The sequence below is a fragment of the Pelophylax lessonae genome (genome assembly GCF_965119305.1).
Source record: "Pelophylax lessonae genome assembly, chromosome: 5".
Classification (NCBI taxonomy): domain Eukaryota; kingdom Metazoa; phylum Chordata; class Amphibia; order Anura; family Ranidae; genus Pelophylax; species Pelophylax lessonae.
In genome coordinates this window covers 99,857,636-99,876,987 of record NC_138772.1, presented here as the reverse complement: position 1 = coordinate 99,876,987, position 19,352 = coordinate 99,857,636, and the positions used below count along the sequence as shown (strand labels likewise).

The 19,352-nt window shown below is 40.7% G+C and overlaps 1 protein-coding gene across 1 annotated transcript in view; it reads right to left on the bottom strand.

Annotated features, from left to right (window-relative positions):
• The window catches only part of VIPR2 (vasoactive intestinal peptide receptor 2), a 144,878-nt gene that overhangs the window by 25,935 nt on the left and 99,591 nt on the right, over window positions 1-19,352 (bottom strand). Inside the window, exons 5-8 of the mRNA XM_082259459.1 lie at window positions 16,142-16,239; window positions 7,487-7,613; window positions 1,368-1,518; window positions 306-366 (exon numbers count right to left, since the gene is read on the bottom strand). Of these exons, the coding sequence (XP_082115585.1) occupies window positions 306-366; window positions 1,368-1,518; window positions 7,487-7,613; window positions 16,142-16,239 (437 nt within the window). The remainder of the gene's footprint in view (window positions 1-305; window positions 367-1,367; window positions 1,519-7,486; window positions 7,614-16,141; window positions 16,240-19,352) is intronic.

The window sequence follows — 19,352 nt, the reverse complement described above, 5'->3', positions numbered from 1 at the left end:
CCTGACACACTCCCTGTCCAAGGGTGACAATCTCAGTACGGTTGTCACATTAGCACAGGAAGTGAGGTATTGGCAGGATTACCACATTAAAATACAGTACAGGAAAAAAAAGTGTGATAAAACCTGACATCACCACTTCTAAGGACCTATAAGCTATAGCACTGTAGCAGAGGCAAACTTTAGAGTTAAAGAAAAATAAAAAAAATCTAATGTTAAAATAAATTAATTACTCTTCTAAATGTGTGTTTGGTAACCTGTTTATATTTTGAGTTTAGCTTCCAGAAAATACTCTAAAGCATGCTTACCCAGTGTCCTCTAAATAAATTCTTGTCACAATCCACACAATAATACAAATGGTGGGGATACCTAAGGAATAAAAAAGTAAACAAAAGTTTTATTAAACTGTAGCTCCAGTTCTGTAAAATGTTCTGTAAAATGTAACTTATACTGTAGAACTACTACACAAGACATACTATTATTTTTTGTTCAATATTATCTTTACATATCATGTTTTTGATTCCAAAGCTGTCAAACTCTAAACTGTAGAAACCATTTTCTGTAGTTGGCGAATGATTTGCAATGAGCATTTTTTAAGAATCCTCATTCACCTGCTCCTGTAACAAGAGTACTCACAGAACTGCACAGGACTTTGGTGAAATGACTCGAATCTGTAAAATAGGCATCCCAGCTCACTTAAGTTTTTATGTCAATAGCTTTATTAGCTTAGTATAATTAACATGAGCAACAAGCAATGACTTATTCCCCACTATCCCCCGTCTGATCAGATGGGATCTTTGTTATTTAATTTCTCCTATGCCTTGTCTTTATTAACCCATCCAAGTCACTAGTTCACCCTTTATCAAATGTTTATTTGTTAAAAAAAAAAAAAAAAAACATACATTGTAGAAAAGTTATAGAAAACACCATTTTTAAAATGTACGCTTCTTGAAAGTAAAAGAATACCCAATACCATTAGAGTTTTCTTGTAAGCCAATGGTTCTCAACTCCGGTCCTCAGGACCCACTAAAAGGGCAGATTTTAAGTATTACCTTGGGGAGATGTAGACTAGAGTACTGCAATCACTGAGCAGCAAATGATATCACCTGGGATGTATTTCAGTTATCTTGCAAACCTGGCCTGTTAGTGGGTCCTGAGGACCGGAGTTGAGAACCACTGTTGTAAGCAGTTTTCCCCAAATGGTTTCAATTAACAAACATCAAAACTAGTTATTGTTACAAACAAATCCTGTTTTGCTTTTCCATCACCACTACAATGTCGAGACAGTCTAACTGGCAATACATTCAGTTATATCCATCCTTTATAATGCATATTGTAAAGCAAAGTAAGAATTGGTAAAGCAATCGTACCCCATCCAATAAACAGGTATATAGTAAAATGTCTGTTCGGAGAGAAGATCACCACAAGAAGTGTATGTAGGTAAAGTCCTTCTACTAGTAGCCAGTAGAAATTTGCTGTCACACTGTAATGAACAAACACTAAAATAATCTTGCAGCCAATCTGTAACAGAAAAAGTCAACATTCATAGTTATTAATTGTATAGATGTGGTCTGTACAGTATGCAGAGAGTATGCAATGTATATGAAAGCATTTATTCTACAATTTGTTTTAAAATGAATCTATCCATAGTATATAGCCAAAGGTTTTTAATCCCTGCTCCTTTCTTATCAGTGCCCTATAAATAGAACAGGCTCCATAAGCAGTTCCTGCTGCTTGAGTCATATCTTTAAAGGGGGGCATACCTTATACAGGCAAATAGATGGCAACTATACTTAATATTAATAATAACTGGATCTGGACAATACAAGTATACCCCTTTTAATATTTGTATATTTTGGGCCTCAAACACTCTTTATTTGACTACAGTATATACACTTATGGTTAGGATCCAATGCTCTATGCCATTCCTTACCATTCCTACATTTGAGCCCCTTTTCTCCAGGTATGAATGCATGCATCTGGTTCTCTAACTATGTACATAAAAAAATCTATAATTCCGTACTTTCCCTATATTCTATCTTACGGCACTCATTGTGCATGCTATCTTTATTTTGCAGACTTTGGTGGGCCTGCCTTGTGCAGTTGCCTTTTTTCCCCTTGTCTCAGTAGGGAATTATTGGCCATACTGCCCTGTCTTGTGTACCCCCTCGAGATGTGCCGCAGCAATCACTTGTTTTTAGAATCTGGTCAACTCACATGTAAGCTATCCCACCACGGCTATTCATTTTCCAAAAGTGTTTAATTCTGCAACTATATTAGATTTGTATACTTTCTATTGTTTTTGCATATTGCATAGATTTGATCCACCTAATATACCCTAAAGGAAGATTGTTTAATTTGAAACGCGTTGGGAAATATTGGTGGCTATCAATACTGTCATATGTATACACAGTTTATGGTCACTCTTAGCTGGGAGACACCTAGATTATCAGATATAGTGTTTAGACCAGACATTTTTAATGAATGGATGCAACTTCACTTTTTGTATAAATAAAGCTTCTTTCTTTTTAACTATTTTGTTTCAAATTGATTGGCTGCCACAAAGTCCCACGGGAGATACTTTTATTGTACTTAGTCTAAAGGGTCGGAGCCCCTGACTCATGAGATACTCACCTAAACCTACAGTGGGTACGGAAAGTATTCAGACCCCCTTAAATGTTTCACTCTTTGTTATATTGCAGCCAATTGCTAAAATCATTTAAGTTCATTCTTCTTCCTCATGAATGTACACATAGCACCCCATACTGACAGAAAAACACAGAATTGTTGACATTGTTGCAGATTTATTAAAAAAGAAAAACTGAAATATCACATGGTCCTAAGTATTCAGACCCTTTGCTCAGTATTTAGTAGAAGCCCCCTTTTGATCTAATACAGCCAGGAGTCTTTTTGGGAAAGATGCAACAAGTCTTTCACACCTGGATTTGGGGATCCTCTGCCATTCCTCCTTGCAGATCCTCTCCAGTTCTGTCAGGTTGGATGGTAAACGTTGGTGGACAGCCATTTTTAGGTCTCTCCAGAGATGCTCAATTGGGTTTAAGTCAGGGCTCTGGCTGGGCCATTCAAGAACAGTCATGGAGTTGTTGTGAAGCCACTCATTCGTTATTTTAGCTGTGTGCTTAGGGTCATTGTCTTGTTGGAAGGTAAACTTTCGGCCCAGTCTGAGGTCCAGAGCACTCTGGAGAAGGTTTTTGTCCAGGATATCCTTGTACTTGGCCGCATTCATCTTTCCCTCGATTGCAACCAGTCGTCCTGTCCCTGCAGCTGAAAAACACCCCCACAGCATGATGCTGCCACCACCATGCTTCACTGTTGGGACTGTATTGGACAGGTGATGAGCAGTGCCTGGTTTTCTCCACACATACCGCTTAGAATTAAGGCCAAAAAGTTCTATTTTGGTCTCATCAGACCAGAGAATCTTATTTCTCACCATCTTGGAGTCCTTCAGGTGTTTTTTAGCAAACTCCATGCGGGCTTTCATATGTCTTACACTGAGGAGAGGCTTCCGTCGGGCCACTCTGCCATAAAGCCCCGACTGGTGGAGGGCTGCAGTGATGGTTGACTTTCTACAACTTTCTCCCATCTCCTGACTGCATCTCTGGAGCTCAGCCACAGTGATCTTTGGGTTCTTCTTTACCTCTCTCACCAAGGCTCTTCTCCCCCGATAGCTCAGTTTGGCCAGACGGCCAGCTCTAGGAAGGGTTCTGGTCGTCCCAAACGTCTTCCATTTGAGGATTATGGAGGCCACTGTGCTCTTAGGAACCTTAAGTGCAGCAGAAATTTTTTGTAACCTTGGCCAGATCTGTGCCTTGCCACAATTCTGTCTCTGAGCTCTTCAGGCCGTTCCTTTTGACCTCATGATTCTCATTTGCTCTGACATGCATTGTGATCTGGAAGGTCTTATATAGACAGGTGTGTGGCTTTCCTAATCAAGTCCAATCAGTATAATCAAACACAGCTGGACTCAAATGAAGGTGTAGAACCATCTCAAGGATGATCAGAAGAAATGGAAAGCACCTGAGTTAAATCACAGAGTGTCACAGAATACTTAGGACCATGTGATATTTCAGTTTTTCTTTTTTAATAAATCTGCAACAATGTCAACAATTCTGTGTTTTTCTGTCAGTATGGGGTGCTATGTGTACATTCATGAGGAAGAAGAATGAACTTAAATGATTTTAGCAGATGGCTGCAATATAACAAAGAGTGAAAAATTTAAGGGGGTCTGAATACTTTCCGTACCCACTGTAGTAAAGTTTTTAATACCTGACATCAAACCTATATGAGCTTTTGGACATTCCACTCCAAAACCACAGCCACTACTATGGAGTTGCCCCCACTCTGTTCTGCAGCTATAACAGCCTTCACTTTTCTGGGAAGGCTTTGCGCAGGATTCTGGTGTGTGTCTGTAGGAAGACATGCCCATTTAGCCAAAAATAAACATTTGTGAGGTCAGGGGCTGAGAAGACATTGTTGGTTGAGAAGACATTGCTTGCAATCAATAATCCAATTCACCCCAAAGGTATTGAAAAGCGTTGAGGTCAGAAATTTGTGTAGGACACTTAAATTTGTACACACCTAATGTTAGGAAGGCACTAGCTGAAGCTTCTAGATGTTCGCGGGTGCGCAGATGTGCAGGTGCCAGTTTGCCTGTGCATACCTGTGTGCTAATGTGAATGTGCACCCCCGTCCACTCGTCGCTTATGTTGGCGCCAATGACACTATTTCAACTGCTGCAGTGCTATTAGCCAGTGCTGTCTTATCTGCAGCTATTACCCGTGTTTCTGTGTTTGTTCCTGTATTGACTCCTGTTATTGACCTGGCTTGACTTGACCTTGCTTGAACGCTTCCTGCCGTGACCTTGGCCTGTCTCTGGATTTGTTCTGTCTCCTGTCCATCTGCCTGATTCAACGTTGCCAACCTCTGCTTGTACATTGACAATTCTCTGCCTGCCATCTATGCCTGTATCTGACTGTCTGTTACCGAGCTGGCTTGTCTGACCTTGCATTCAGTTATTCTCCAGCTCTACTCTGTATCAGTGGTGGCTGGTGCTCAAAATTTTTGGGGGGGCGCAAAAAGAAAAATGTAATAGGTATTGCTTTGCGGCAAAAAACGCGGTAAAAAAATTGCATGACTTTGAGGTCATGGTACAGGCATGGCACAGGTGATGGCATAGGCATGGCACATGTGATGGTATAGGCATGGCACAGGTGATGGCACAGGTGATGGCATAGGCATGGCACAGGTGATGGCATAGGCATGGCACAGGTGATGGCACAGGTGATGGCATAGGCATGGCACAGGTGATGGCACAGGTGATGGCATAGACATGGCACAGGTGATGGCATAGGCATGGCACAGGTGATGGCACATGTGATGGCATAGGCATGGCACAGGTGATGGCATAGGCATGGCACAGGTGATGGCACAGGTGATGGCATAGGCATGTCACAGGTGATGGCATAGGCATGGCACAGGTGATGGCACAGGTGATGGCACAGGTGATGGCATAGGCATGGCACAGGTGATGGCATAGGCATGGCACAGGTGATGGCATAGGCGATGGCATAGGCATGGCACAGGTGATGGCATAGGCATGGCACAGGTGATGGCATAGGCATGGCACAGGTGATGGCACAGGTGATGGCACAGGTGATGGCATAGGCATGGCACAGGTGATGGCACAGGTGATGGCATAGGCATGGCACAGGTGATGGCATAGACATGGCACAGGTGATGGCATAGGCATGGCACAGGTGATGGCATAGGTGATGGCATAGGCATGGCACAGGTGATGGCATAGGCATGGCACAGGTGATGGGATAGGCATAGCACAGGTGATGGCATAGGGATGGCACAGGTGATGGCATAGGGATGGCACAGGTGATGGTACAGGCTGGCTTCAATCACTTACCTTCTGATGGCGGGATCCCGGGAACCAAGACGAGCAGCGCCGTGGACGTCCTCCTCTTCAGTCTTCTGTCTTCAGTTCCGGTCCGGGCGGCGGGAAGGAGATGGGCGGTGACGGCGCGTGACTGACGCATGCACCGGCACCACCCCCATTGCGAGTCAGCGATGTCCTGGATGATGATTGGTCCAGGCTGGAGACTGGACCAATCACAGTCAGGATATCACGAAGGTGGGGTGGCTCAGCGCTATTTGCTGCGCCCAGGTTTACGCGCCCCCAGAAGGCAGCCAATTGGCGCCTCTTCTGGGTCGTAAACCCCCCCCATATCCACCAGGCCGAGCGCATAGGCCTGCGAACCCAATTTTTTTTTTTTTTCAAAACTTTATTATTTTTTTGTCATTTTTTTTTTTTCTATTTTTTTTTCTTTTTTTTTAGGGGAGGCGGCACTCCGGCGCCCCCTATGCACCGGCCGCCACTGCTCTGTATGCTACCTGGTCCCTGCCAGTTCTTTACCTGCTGAGTGTTATCTATCCTGCTGCACCAGCCATCTGCTAGCTGCCAGTCAAGCATCTGCCACCTGCTGTCTGCCAGTCTGCTGCCATCTGTTGTTCCAGTGATATGACTTGTTCCTGGTGACGCACCTGCTGCTGCAGATGACGGAACATCTTACAGACACTCAAACCTTGCCGTGCTCTCGAGGCCACTGTCACAACATCAGTGGTCTCAGAGTCGGGGCTGTATGAGAAGCCTCTCTCTACACGTCGGACTATGCGACAAGGTACGTGACACCCAAGTTGTCAAAGCATATTTTTATGGACTCTGTGCATAGAAGTGCAGTCGTGCCAGAATTAAAACGGGACTTCCTCACATTGTTGGAACAAGGTTGGAAGCTGCTATTGTCTAAAAACTGTGTCTTAGTACTCAATAATTTGGTATGTACCTATCTATCTATCTATCTATCTATCTATCTATCTATCTATCTATCTATCTATCTATCTATCTATCTATCTATCTATCTATCTATCTATCTATCTATCTATCTATCTATCTATCTATCTATCTATCTATCTATCTATCTATCTATCTATCTATCTATCTATCTATCTATCTATCTATCTGCCTGTCTAATCTATCTGTCTGTTAATAAAGATTTCCTTGTGTCTTTAGTAGTGGCGTTATTAATTACTAGTCTTGGCCATTACATTCTGAAGTTAAATGTAAATGTGCCAATAAAGATGGTAACCATTGACCTTCCTAATGCAAATTGGGCAGCAGACTTCAAACTGCTTTCATTTTGCTAAAAATATACAATCTGGATTCTCAGGATATCTCACAGTGGAGACTGGGGCAGATGTGGTCAACCTGTGAATTCCTGATCTCGCTAAACAATATCCGAATGCATGTTATTGTATTTCAACTATGTGCTTTCCAATTATTATTGGCCCTTTAATGGAAAATATGCTTTTTAAATGCTATATCATGGCCAAAGAACATCCTTGTTTACAGGCATTTTACAGTAGCCATTGACTCTATCACGTGTAATGCAGAAAATGTAATTACCAGGGAGTCAGGACAGGAATATGAACTGGAGTACAGAAAATCATCCTTCACTAATACAGAAATAGCTTTCAAAATAAATGAGAGGAACAAATTCAGATGAATGTAGTTCCTTGTACAATGCAGCTTTCTGAAATAAAAAAAAATAAAGGGAAATGATTAAAAGATTGCAATGGATGCATTTAAATACATTATCCTTGCCAATGTTGTACGTAGGTATAGTATCTGTTGTCCTAAATGGTTGAAACCTGTTTACAATGACATCATTGGAGGTAAGGTCTTCATAGTATAATAATCAGCAAGTGATAATGCCGAATAATTGTTAGAAGATTGTTGAGATTGGGAAGTACCATTTATTGCTTGAGATGTTTGGCTTTTTTTGGCGATTGCTGCTGCTAATATATAGAGTTTGTTATAGTTCAATGCTTTGGTATTATCAGTTTTAGGGACAAATATTGTAAACCAACATTACTGATAAGGCATACACTTTGAAACACATTGAGGTTTATTTACTAAAACTAGACTGGTGCAGCTGTGCATGGTAGAAAAGGTAATAAACTATCCACAAATGCAAGAAAATTGATCATGAACTTATAAAACACTTAAAGTGATAATAAAGTACAACTAAAGGCAAACCTGTTTTTTTTTTTTTAGTTTTGGATAGAGTGGAGATAGATTAGAACGCCTGTCAGTTTTTATTATTACTTTGCCCCCGTTAGGGAGTTTCCCCCTCTCTATGTGTCTTGTTGACCATTATCATTGAAAGTGAAAGTAAAAGAAAATCCCAAATTTAGGGGTGTCCCTACAAAAGTAATATAGGGGAAATCTCCCAATGGGGACACTAGTTCTGGTGACCTGGGAGTCCCCAAGGAATTCTCTTAATTTCCAGGGATATCCTCTCACTTCCTGTTTAGCTATGGGACAGGAAGTGAAGGTAAATCTCAGCAATGAGACACGGAAGTGAAAAATTTTGACCCCCTCTTACTCTATCCAAAATTGAAAAACAATTGCCTATAGTTCTACTTTAAAGGTATTTTTTTTTATACAAAAACAAACAACAACAAGCACCTGCTCTGTGCAACCACCGGCATTCCCGACTCCTCCTTTTCTCTGAGTGCTCCCATAGCAAGCCCATAGCAAGCCGCTTGCTATGAGGGCACTCGTCTATGCTTGAGTGCAGTGCAAATACAGCGCAAAGAAAAAGGGGATGTTGAATATAATGGTTAGCTAAGATGCATTTAATCATTAATAAGTGAAATCAATTTTTGTCCGGTAAGTGAATACCCAAAGGGGGAGGACCAGCACCTTTTCACTGCACCGAAATGATTGCATGATTGTGCACTTTCTTCTTGGCACTCCAGCACTTTCGTGGGACCCATTTGGAATTGTTTACAGCCATCCATTTATTGGAAATCTTATTGAACTATTTTATCTAGACTGGCACTTTACCTTATTTATTGATTTTACTAACTATTACGTTTTCTACACTTAAGCCTTTTTTGCACATTTTTGCATAAAATATTGCACGGTGCACTTTTAAGAGCCCTACATTGTAGATAACATTTTTGTGTATTGTTCACATTCAATACTGATTTGCGCTGAGTTCTTACATTTTTGCACTTGAGAATTTTGGGTATCACCATTATTTATGAACAGCTGCATTTCGGTTTTAATTTATTTCACTTTTTAATTTATTTATTTCACTTATTAATGATTATATGCATCTTAGCTAACCATTATATTCAACATCCCCTTTTTCTTTGCGCTGTATTTGCACTGCACTTTAGTTATTTGGTCACCACCATTTTGAACATCTGCATTGAAGTTGTATACATCATTTCAGTTACTTCTTCCTTAGCGCGGTATACACCTACCTTTTCACCCGTCTATGCTTGCTCCCAAGCCCTGCTCTGTGTGTCCATAAAACACAGAACAGGGCATAAAATGCATGACGGTAAAAAACTTCAACCTTTAAAACCACTTTAAGAGGGCTATTATTGATGATGGAATAATGAAATCTACTCTAAAATGATACTAGGAAACCACTTCAAGATTGTTGCTAGTATAATTTAGTCTTGTACCTTCTAACGTGATTTACCTAAAATTTTCTGTGGACTCAATTTGGGTTCAGATGTCAGCCAGGAGGATTGAAGTGAATGTACCATATGCATACCCAGTGCTATACTGAATATAGCCTTTGATGAGAACAATTACAAAGTCCTCCCCCGCTGGTACCTGTGCCCACTATATTTGCCAAAATTTATACTGATGCCTCTTCATCACATTTTAGGTGATATGGGCACCAAAGAAAAATGTACTACCTTTGGTGGATGTGCCCCATAATCAAGTTCTACTGGACAAGAGTATTGATAATGATACACTCTGTCACTGGTATTAATGTTCCCAGACACCACTACACCAACCTGCTAAATGAATCAATTGCTGACATCCCCATACATACTCAGACACTCATTTTTTACATACTCCTGGCTGCTAAAATATCCATAGTGATGGAATGAAACTCCTCTGTAGTGAACAGCAGAGTGATGAAAAATAAAATTTCCTGGATTGCACTCGATGAAAAACCAGCCCGTATTTTACAGGATATACAGACAAGGTGCGAGAGAGTCTGGAATTTTTGGTCACATTATATGCAATCTCCTGTTTAGGCTTAACTCAGTGGGATGGATAACAGGGGCAGAGTGCTAGCTGGGGGAGAGATCTATTTTCCTCTTATTTCTTTTTCTTCTCTTTCCCTTTTTTGCTGCTCTTCCTTTTCTGTTGATCTTGGAGCTCCCTCAAAATACAAAGTATGGCTCCCTCCGGGTGATAATGGTTCCTGCTGATGGAGTAGTGACATACAGTTTACCCTAGAGAAGGATTTGAATCAACGATGATACCACTAGAATGACAGGCCCCTTAGCCCTGTCACAGACTTTTTGCTACATAGGGAGATGGCTCGTCGGAGCTCAGCTTCTACTTTCTGTAACTCAGTTTAATTTGCAGATTATTCATTGCTGTGTAATTTCCCTATTTACTGTCAACTCCTGCTCTGAAACTTAGTGCCTTGTTTATTTAAAACTAAGTGTGTTATTAATCTCCTATTTCTCTTTATTGAAAATAATAAAACTATTAAAACTGAAAATTTTCTTTGGACTTCATGATGTTTGGTGTGGCATTCCCACTGCTTCTCTTACATTCTTGGACTTCTCCCAGAACTCCAGATCAGGGCACTGCACTATAAGTGAGCAGCCTCACCAAAACGCAGGAGTTTTATTGACTGAACAAGTCGCTCATAATTACAGTTATAAACAACAGGAGATCTAGCATCTCATATACACTAAATTACCAAAAGTATTGGGACACCTGCTTTTACACGCACATGAACTTTAATGGCTTCCCAGTCTTAGTCTGTAGGGTTCCACATTGAGTTGGCCCACCCTTTGCAACTACAACAGGTTCAACTCTTCTGGAAAGGCTGTCCACAAGGTTTAGGAGTGTGTCAATGGGAATGTTTGACCATTCTTCAAGAAGCGCATTTGTGAGGTAAGGCACTGATGTTGAAGAGAAGGCCTGGCTCGCAGTCTCCACTATAACTCATCCCAAAGGTGTTCTATTGGGTTGAGGTCAGGACTCTGTGCAAGCTAGTCAAGTTCCTCCACCCCAAACTTGCTCATCCATGTCTTTATAGATCTTGCTTTGTGCACTGGTGTACAGTCATGTTGGAACAAGAAGGGGCCATCCCCAAACTGTTCACACAAATTTCGGAGTATGAAATTGTCCAAAATATCTTGGTATGCTGACACCTTAAGAATTACCTTCACTGGAACTAAGGGGCCAAGCCCAACCCCTAAAAAATAACCCCACACCAAAATCACTCCTCCACCAAATGATTTGGACAAGTGCACACAGGAAGGTCCATAAAGACATGGATAAGAGAGTTTGGGGTGGGGGAACTTGACTGGCCTGCACAGAGTCCTGACCTAAACCTGATAGAACACCTTTGGGATAAATAAGAGCGCAGACTGTGAGCCAGGACTTCTCTCCAACATCAGTGCCTGACCTCATAAATGCGCTTCTGGAAGAATGGTCAAACATTCCTATAGACACACTCCTAAACCTTGTAGAGAGCCTACCTAGAAGAGTTGAAGCTGTTATAGCTGAAAAGGATGGGCCAACTCAATATTGAACCCTACGGACTAAGACTGGGATGCTATTTAAGATCATGTGTGTGTGAAGGCAGGGGTCCCAATACTTTTGGTAACATAGCGTATATGTATTGAGCAATAAAAACATTACATAGATCCTAACCTTTCACTACTCCATCTAACCAAACAAAAAGGTTTTGGCTATATATACACTTTAATGATACTGTCCTAGTTTTGTTGCCCAAAAGGACATGTGTTACATGGAAAGGTTTTTCAAGTCAAAAGCAAAAAAAACTTATATGCTTATTTTGCTGATGCTCAGTCAGTGTAAAATATTTAATTGTTACTTGCCTAAAGTGATTACCTCCTAGCAAAGCTCTCTTATTTCACCCTTGAAGGTCATGGTAATTCAGTGCAGACTAATATTGTCCCACAACAGAAATCAAAGCTTTTTCATATTGCATTTGAAAAACAAATGTTGGCATCAGATTAAAAACAAAAAGGAAAATAAGCAGAGTCTATCCACCAGGAATTCCCCAATGTGATATCAAACTGACACATTTAATTAAAATGTTCTCATATCACTTTTATACTTTATGTGTTTCGTATAGCTTTTAACCACTTGCCGACCGCTCACTGAGCTGTACTGCGGCAAAGTGGCTCGTTATCGTCTGGCGACATAGACCTACGTCACCAGACTCTTCCTTCTCTCGGCGGCGCGCGCGTGCCCCCGGAGGCTCGCTCCCGCTGTATTCAGACACAGCGGGAGTCGGGCCAGGGGAGGAGAGGCGGTGATCACCGCCGCTCTTCCCCGATCGTCGGGGATCGAGTGAGGAAATCCGCCCACTTGTGTTAACAAAGCGGGCGGATCTCCTCTGTGACAGTCACAGATTACAGGATTCAGCATAGCTGAACCTGCGATCTGTGTCTGTGTCACACAATCCCCTCCCCCCACACACGTCAGTAAGCATGAGGCATACATTTAACCCCTTGATCACCAATAAAGTTAACCCCTTCCCTGGCAGTGTTATTATTACAGTAACAGTGCATATTTATAGCACTGATTACTGTAGTAATGTCACTGGTACCCCCAAAAGTGTCAAAAATGTCAGTTAGGGGTCCGATCTGTCCGCCGCAATGTCGCAGTCCCGCAAAAAAAATCGCAGATCGCCGCCATTACTAGTAAAAAGAAAATAAACAATAAAGATGACAAATCTTTCCCGTAGTTAGTAAACGCGATAACTTTTGCGCAAACCAATCAAAATACGCTTATTGTGACTTTTTTTACCAAAAATATGTAGCAAAAAAAAAAAATGGCCTAAAATGTTAAAAAATTTAGATTTTTTAATTTTTTTTGGGAATGTTATATATCAGAATGTTAAAAATATTGTTTTTTTTTCCGAAATTGTTGCTCTTTTTTCCAAAAATTAAAAATCGCACAGGTGATCAAATACCACCAAAAGAAAGCTCTATTTGTGGGGAAATAAAGGACATAAATTTAATTTGGGTACAGCGTGCCACGACCGCGCAATTGTCCGTTAAAGTAACGCAGTACCGAATCGCACAATATAGCCTGGTGAGGAATGGGGTAAAATCTTCCAGTCTTAAAGCGGTTAAAAATGCGTTCATTGAGAATTTTTTTGTCAAAGACATGTAGCTAAATACATTTTGGCCTAAATATTTGACAAAATTTGAATATATTGGATATTTTTTAACTGTCAAAGTAGAAAATTTCAATTTTTTTGCAAAATCTTTGCTCTTTTTTTATTAATATCAAAAAAAATTAAAAGAGGTGATCAAATACCGCCAAAAGAAAGCTCTGTTTGTGGAAAAAAAAGGACGTAAATTTTGTTTGGGTACGGCGTTGCATGACTGCGCAATTGTCAGTTAAAGTCGTGCAGTGCCAAGTTGCAAAAAGTGGCCTGGACGTAAAGCAGGAAAATCCTCCGGTGGTAAAGGGGTTAAGGGCTGCTTGAAGGAAACTACTGGCAGAAAAATGTGTTCCTGATCAAAAAATGAGAAGCAGTGTCCATGTCTTCACCCTGTCTTTAGCTATAGTCCCACCTCCTAAACTACAACTATTGGGAACCAAAAGGCCAAATCTGCAATTAAGTGAAGAAATGCTAAATTGCTGTTATGTAGGAACTTTACACACAGAAGTACATCAAGTACCTCTTTCTGGCCATCAGGTCCCCTCTGACTTTGGTTCTTCATATAAGCAGCAATTAAAAATAAATGTCTGAAAGTGGAACTTCAGGTAAAAAGCTAATACAGGGCTTAATTGCATATATGTTTAATCTAGGCAAATTTTTATTTTTATTTTGGCTATTTTTTGTTCTGGCTGCACAGAATATACAGACTGGTAGTTGAAACATAAATATACATACAGTATCTCACAAAAATGAATACACCCTCACATTTTTGTAAATATTGTATTCATGTGACAACACTGAAGAAATGACACTTTGCTACAATGTAAAGTAGTGAGTGTACAGCTTGTATAACAGTGTAAATTTGCTGTCTCCTCAAAATAACTCAATACACAGCCATTAATGTCTAAACCGCTGGCAAAAAAAGTGAGTACACCCCTTAAAGTTAAAATGTCAAAATTGGGCCCAAATTGTCAATATTTTGCGTGGCCACCATTTTTTCCAGCACTGCCCTAACACTCATGGACATGGAGTTCACCAGAGCTTCCCAGGTTGCAACTGGAGTCCTCTTCCACTCCTCCATGATGACATCACAGAGCTGGTGGATGTTAGAGACCTTGTGCTCCTCCAACTTCCATTTGAGGATGCTCAATAGGGTTTAAGTCTGGAGACATGGTTGGCCAGTCCATCACCTTTACTCTCGGCTTCTTTAGCAAGGCAGTGGTAGTCTTGGAGGTGTGTTTTCGGGTCGTTATCATGTTGGAATACTGCACTGCAGCCCAGTCTCTGAAGGGAGGGGATCATACTCTGCTTTGGTATGTCACAGTACATGTTGGTATTCATGCTTCCCTCAATGAACTGTAGCTCCCCAGTGTCGGCAGCACTCATGCAGCTCCAGATCATGACACTCCCACCACCATGCTTAACTGTAGGCAAGATACACTTGTCTTTGTACGCCTCGCCTGGTTGCCATGACACATGCTTGACACCATCTGAACCAAATAAGTTTATCCTGGTCTCATCAGACCACAAGACATTGTTCCAGTAATCCACGTCCTTAGTCTGTTTGTCTTCAGCAAGCTGTTTGTGAGCTTTTTTGTGCATCATCTTTAGAAGAGGCTTCCCTCTGGGATGACAGCCATGCAGACCAATTTGATGCAGTGTGTGGTGTATGGTCTGAGCACTGACAGGCTGACCCCCCACCCCTTCAACTTCTGCAGCAATGCTGGCAGCACTCATATGTCTATTTCCCAAAGACAACCTCTGGATATGGCGCTGACCACATGCACTCAACTGCTTTGGTCAACCATGGTGAGGCCTTTTCTGAGTGGAACCTGTCCTGTTAAACCGCTGTATGGTCTTGGCCACAGTGCAACAGCCAGTTCCAGGGTCTTGGTAATCTTCTTATAGCCTAGGCCATCTTTATGTAGAGCAACAATTCTTTTTTTCAAATCCTCAGAGAGTTTTTTGCCATGAGGTGCCATGTTGAACTTCCAGTGACCAGTATGAGAGAGTGAGAGCTGCTCCCCATTCACACCTGAGACCTTGTAACACTAACGAGTCACATGACACCGGGGAGGGAAATGGCTAATTAGGCCCAATTGGACATTTTCACTTAGGGGTGTACTCACTTTTGTTGCCAGCGGTTTAGACATTAATGGCTGTGTGTTAAGTTATTTTGAGGGGACAGCAAATTTACACTGTTATACAAGCTGTACACTCACTACTTTTTATTGTAGCAAAGTGTAATTTCTTCAGTGTTGTCACATGAAAAGATATAATAAAATATTTACAAAAATGTGAGGCGTGTATTCACTTTTGTGAGATACTATATATATATATATATATATATGTACATACAGTATATAGTGTATATTACCAATTAGTTGGCTGTTTGCATTGGGTCCTGTCTATAAATGCAGCCAGATACCACATTCCATAATTACATATTTATTATACAGCAAATCATGGTGCAAAAGCCTATACTTTCCAAGTTATTCAGCTATAAGCACATCTTCTGATAATGGAGGAGGATAAGGCATGCCTTTCATGGTCCAATTTTTTATAGTTAGTTGTACAGGCCTTTACCCTCAAGAGTGAGAAGGTGGTAATCCTGGAGTGCCCAGGAGCTTAGTCCCTACCATTTAATTTATCTTTATCTTGTACAGAGGTACCTTGGTGACATCTTCTTGGAGTGGTACTAAGTATTATATTTGAATCCTGATATCAGCTGTGAACTTGTGGAACAATGATTAGGGACTTCACTCACCTGAAATTTCTGTGAACATCTGGAGAATTTAGTGAAGAAATGCATTACAGTGAATAGAATAGTCAAAGTTAAAACATGCAAGTCTACTTACCTAAATAAACAAAGAATTGCACTTCCTATTGTGAGTGCTATGAGTGAAGCACTGTGACCGAGTGTATAGATAGCTTTCACAATGATATAAAAAGACAGCTGCAAATAAAATGAAAATAAATGAGTACTTATATGTGCCTACATGAACTTACAGTAATTGAACAACAGTTCAGAAGTACGATTCAACAGTTCTGCTTACTGTCTGCAATCACTGCTACAGTGATAGGCTATCTGTCTCTGGGCGATTGCTGGATCCAATGGGGATCCCAAGTTAAAACCAGTAGGGGGTTATACAGAAAGGATCTCCAACCTCTGTGTGATCATACATTAGTGCATGAGCTGCAATTCCAACAACATTCAATGAAGTTAACATTTTGCTAATCATGTAACACATACAGTATATGCAGTGGCAAGAAAGGTAGGCCTTAAAACCCAGCCGCTGCTCATAAGCATGCATTTGGGGCAGCAGGTTGTGTGCTGACTGAGCTGTCGCTGACATCTTTTGGTTAAGATTTCTAATAAGAATCCAGTGGCACAGGCTCCAATCATTTACCGCTGTGAGTCTCAATCACAGTGGTCACATCATATAAAAGCCATACTGGCTCCTGAGCAATAAAGCCCACCTAAATGGCCATTGGGAGATGGTGTAAAAGGGTAGGACTTGTTGTTTCTTGGCTCATCTCAACTTTGTGTTCACCATTAGTAAGCACTGAGAAGTTCAACTGCTGGGAATCCATATTTAAAACTCAAAAAAAGCCACAGAAAAACATACTCTATCATAAAAACTTTGTAATAACAACCCCCATTTTCATAGCCTTACCTCCGCGTTCTTGTTGCAAGAGCTGTGCAGGGAGTCTAAATCTGACTGTGCATTAATAAATATGACATTAATCTTTCCCCTAGATTCCCGCGATAAAGTTTGCGAAAACCAATCAATATACACTTGGAATACACTTACAATTGGAATTTGTTTTACCAAAAATACTTAGCAGAATACAAATTGGCCTGTTGATGAAAAAAATATTTTATTTTTATTTTAATAATTTGTTTTATTGAGAATGTTTTATAGCAGAAAGTAAAACATATATATATATTTTTGTTCAGAATTGTCACTCTTTTTTTGTTTATAGCACAAAAAATAAAAACCACAGAGGTGATCAAATACAACCAAAAGAAAGCTCTATTTGTGGGGAAAAAGGGCATCACACGACAGCGTTCCAATTGTCAGTTAAAATAACGCAGTGCTGTATTGCAAAAAATGGCCTAGTCATTAAGGGGGGGTAAAACCTTCCGTCCTTAAGACCAATTTAAGTCTTACTTTTTTTTTACCAGTTCAGAAGTAAGGCTGCACAACAGTAAAAATGGCTTATTTATATTGTATATGGTTAAAAGTTTGTACCTAACACTGTACTAAGCTGCTCTATGCCTATGCATAGAGAGCAGAGCTGAGAATCTCCATTGTCTCCATCTACAGTTCTCCAATTAACAACAAGAGAAGGGCGCACCAGCCTAGTGCATTCCCACTAAAAATGTTTTAATAAAATCAGAAAAACAGCATACAATATACTCACAAATGCATAATAATTGTTTGCATGTAAAAGAAGTGGAACCAATTGCCTCCAAAACTACTGGGATGCGCCGACGGTGCCAGGAGACCTGATGGCATCTGTATATGCCTGGCTGACATGTTTCGAGGGAGAACCCTCTTCTTCAGAGCTGAGAGTGCTTTTGGCTAGTAAGTTTTAGTTGGGCTTTAAAGTGATACTAAACAATAAACTTGAGCCTGGTACACACCATTCGTTTTTTTTTTCATTTAACCTAGCGGTGGGAGCTGCTGTTCTAACTATCCAAAGTTAGTATAGAGATCTCCCGCACTGAGCTGTTGTGTTCTGACATGGGGATGGCCCCCCTGTCAGAACGCTCAGATCAGTGCTCTATGCCATTGGCTGAGAGTGCTGATCAGGAGATGGTCAGGTGCATGATTTTCCGGCATGCTCGTCTGACAGAAGCCGGCCAAAGGGCCTACTTCTGTCGGATGGGCTGGCATGCACACGGGCCGAATGTCAGACGTTTTTTTTTTAACCGGCCAATTTTTTAACTCTCCAAGGATACACATCTTAAAGGCCTTGTAATCTAATTTTCATAAAATTATTTCTACTGCCCCCCTTTTTTTTTGTCTCCTTGTAACATCCTCTGTGAGCACCCAAACCTCTCCTCTCTCCCTTACCTACATTTGTTTGAAATGAACAGTGCATGTTAGTTGCGGTCATGTCTATGCACACTTTAAATCACATAGTCCACCTCAGGAGTAAGCAAGTGAGGATGACAACATTCCCACATACAGTATGATGGGACCATGGAGAAAGAATGTAACCACCCTCAACCACATACTTGAATAGAATTATTTTCTAAACCAGAGTTTAGTAACATTTTAGCCAGTTCATGCCTGGCCAATAGAAGACTGACGGCCGGGCTTTGTTACCCTGACTGGACATCATATGACATCCTGTCAGGAAGCACCAATCACACAAGCAGGCAGTGGCATGATCTGTCACCGTCTGTGTCCACGGGACACGACCGATGACTGATCAGAGTACCAGCTCATTGCCGGTGCCATGTGACCGCTGTGACAAATCACTGCAGGTCATATGGCAGTTGTACACAATGGATGGTTTTTTTAATGCCATCCTTTGTGTACAACTGTGTTGCTAGCTGTGATTGGTCAATTAGACCACATGGTACAGACATCTGTACCATATATTTAACTTTGACCAATCACAGCTATTTACAACAAAACAGAATGAATGATTCAGTTTCATTCAGAAAAATGCTTGCTTATAGCAATGTAATGCATTGCTATAAGCAAACATAATATGTAAAAAAAATCTTGATTACTTCCCCAGAGTAGTACAATGTTACTATAGTAATATTATATTACTCTAATTACAGTGTGTTTAAAAAAAAAATGTTAAACAAATAAAACAAAAATGTAATAAAAAAAATAAAAAAAAAAACAATTAAAAGAAGTGGAACCAATTGCCTCCAAAACTACTGGGATGCACCGATGGTGCAAGGAGACCTGATGGCATCTGTATATGCCTGGCTGATGTGTTTCGAGGAAGAACCCTCTTCTTCAGAGCTGAGAGTACTTATATAATATTATATAATTATATAATATTATATTGCTCTAATTACAGTGTGTTTAAAATTTT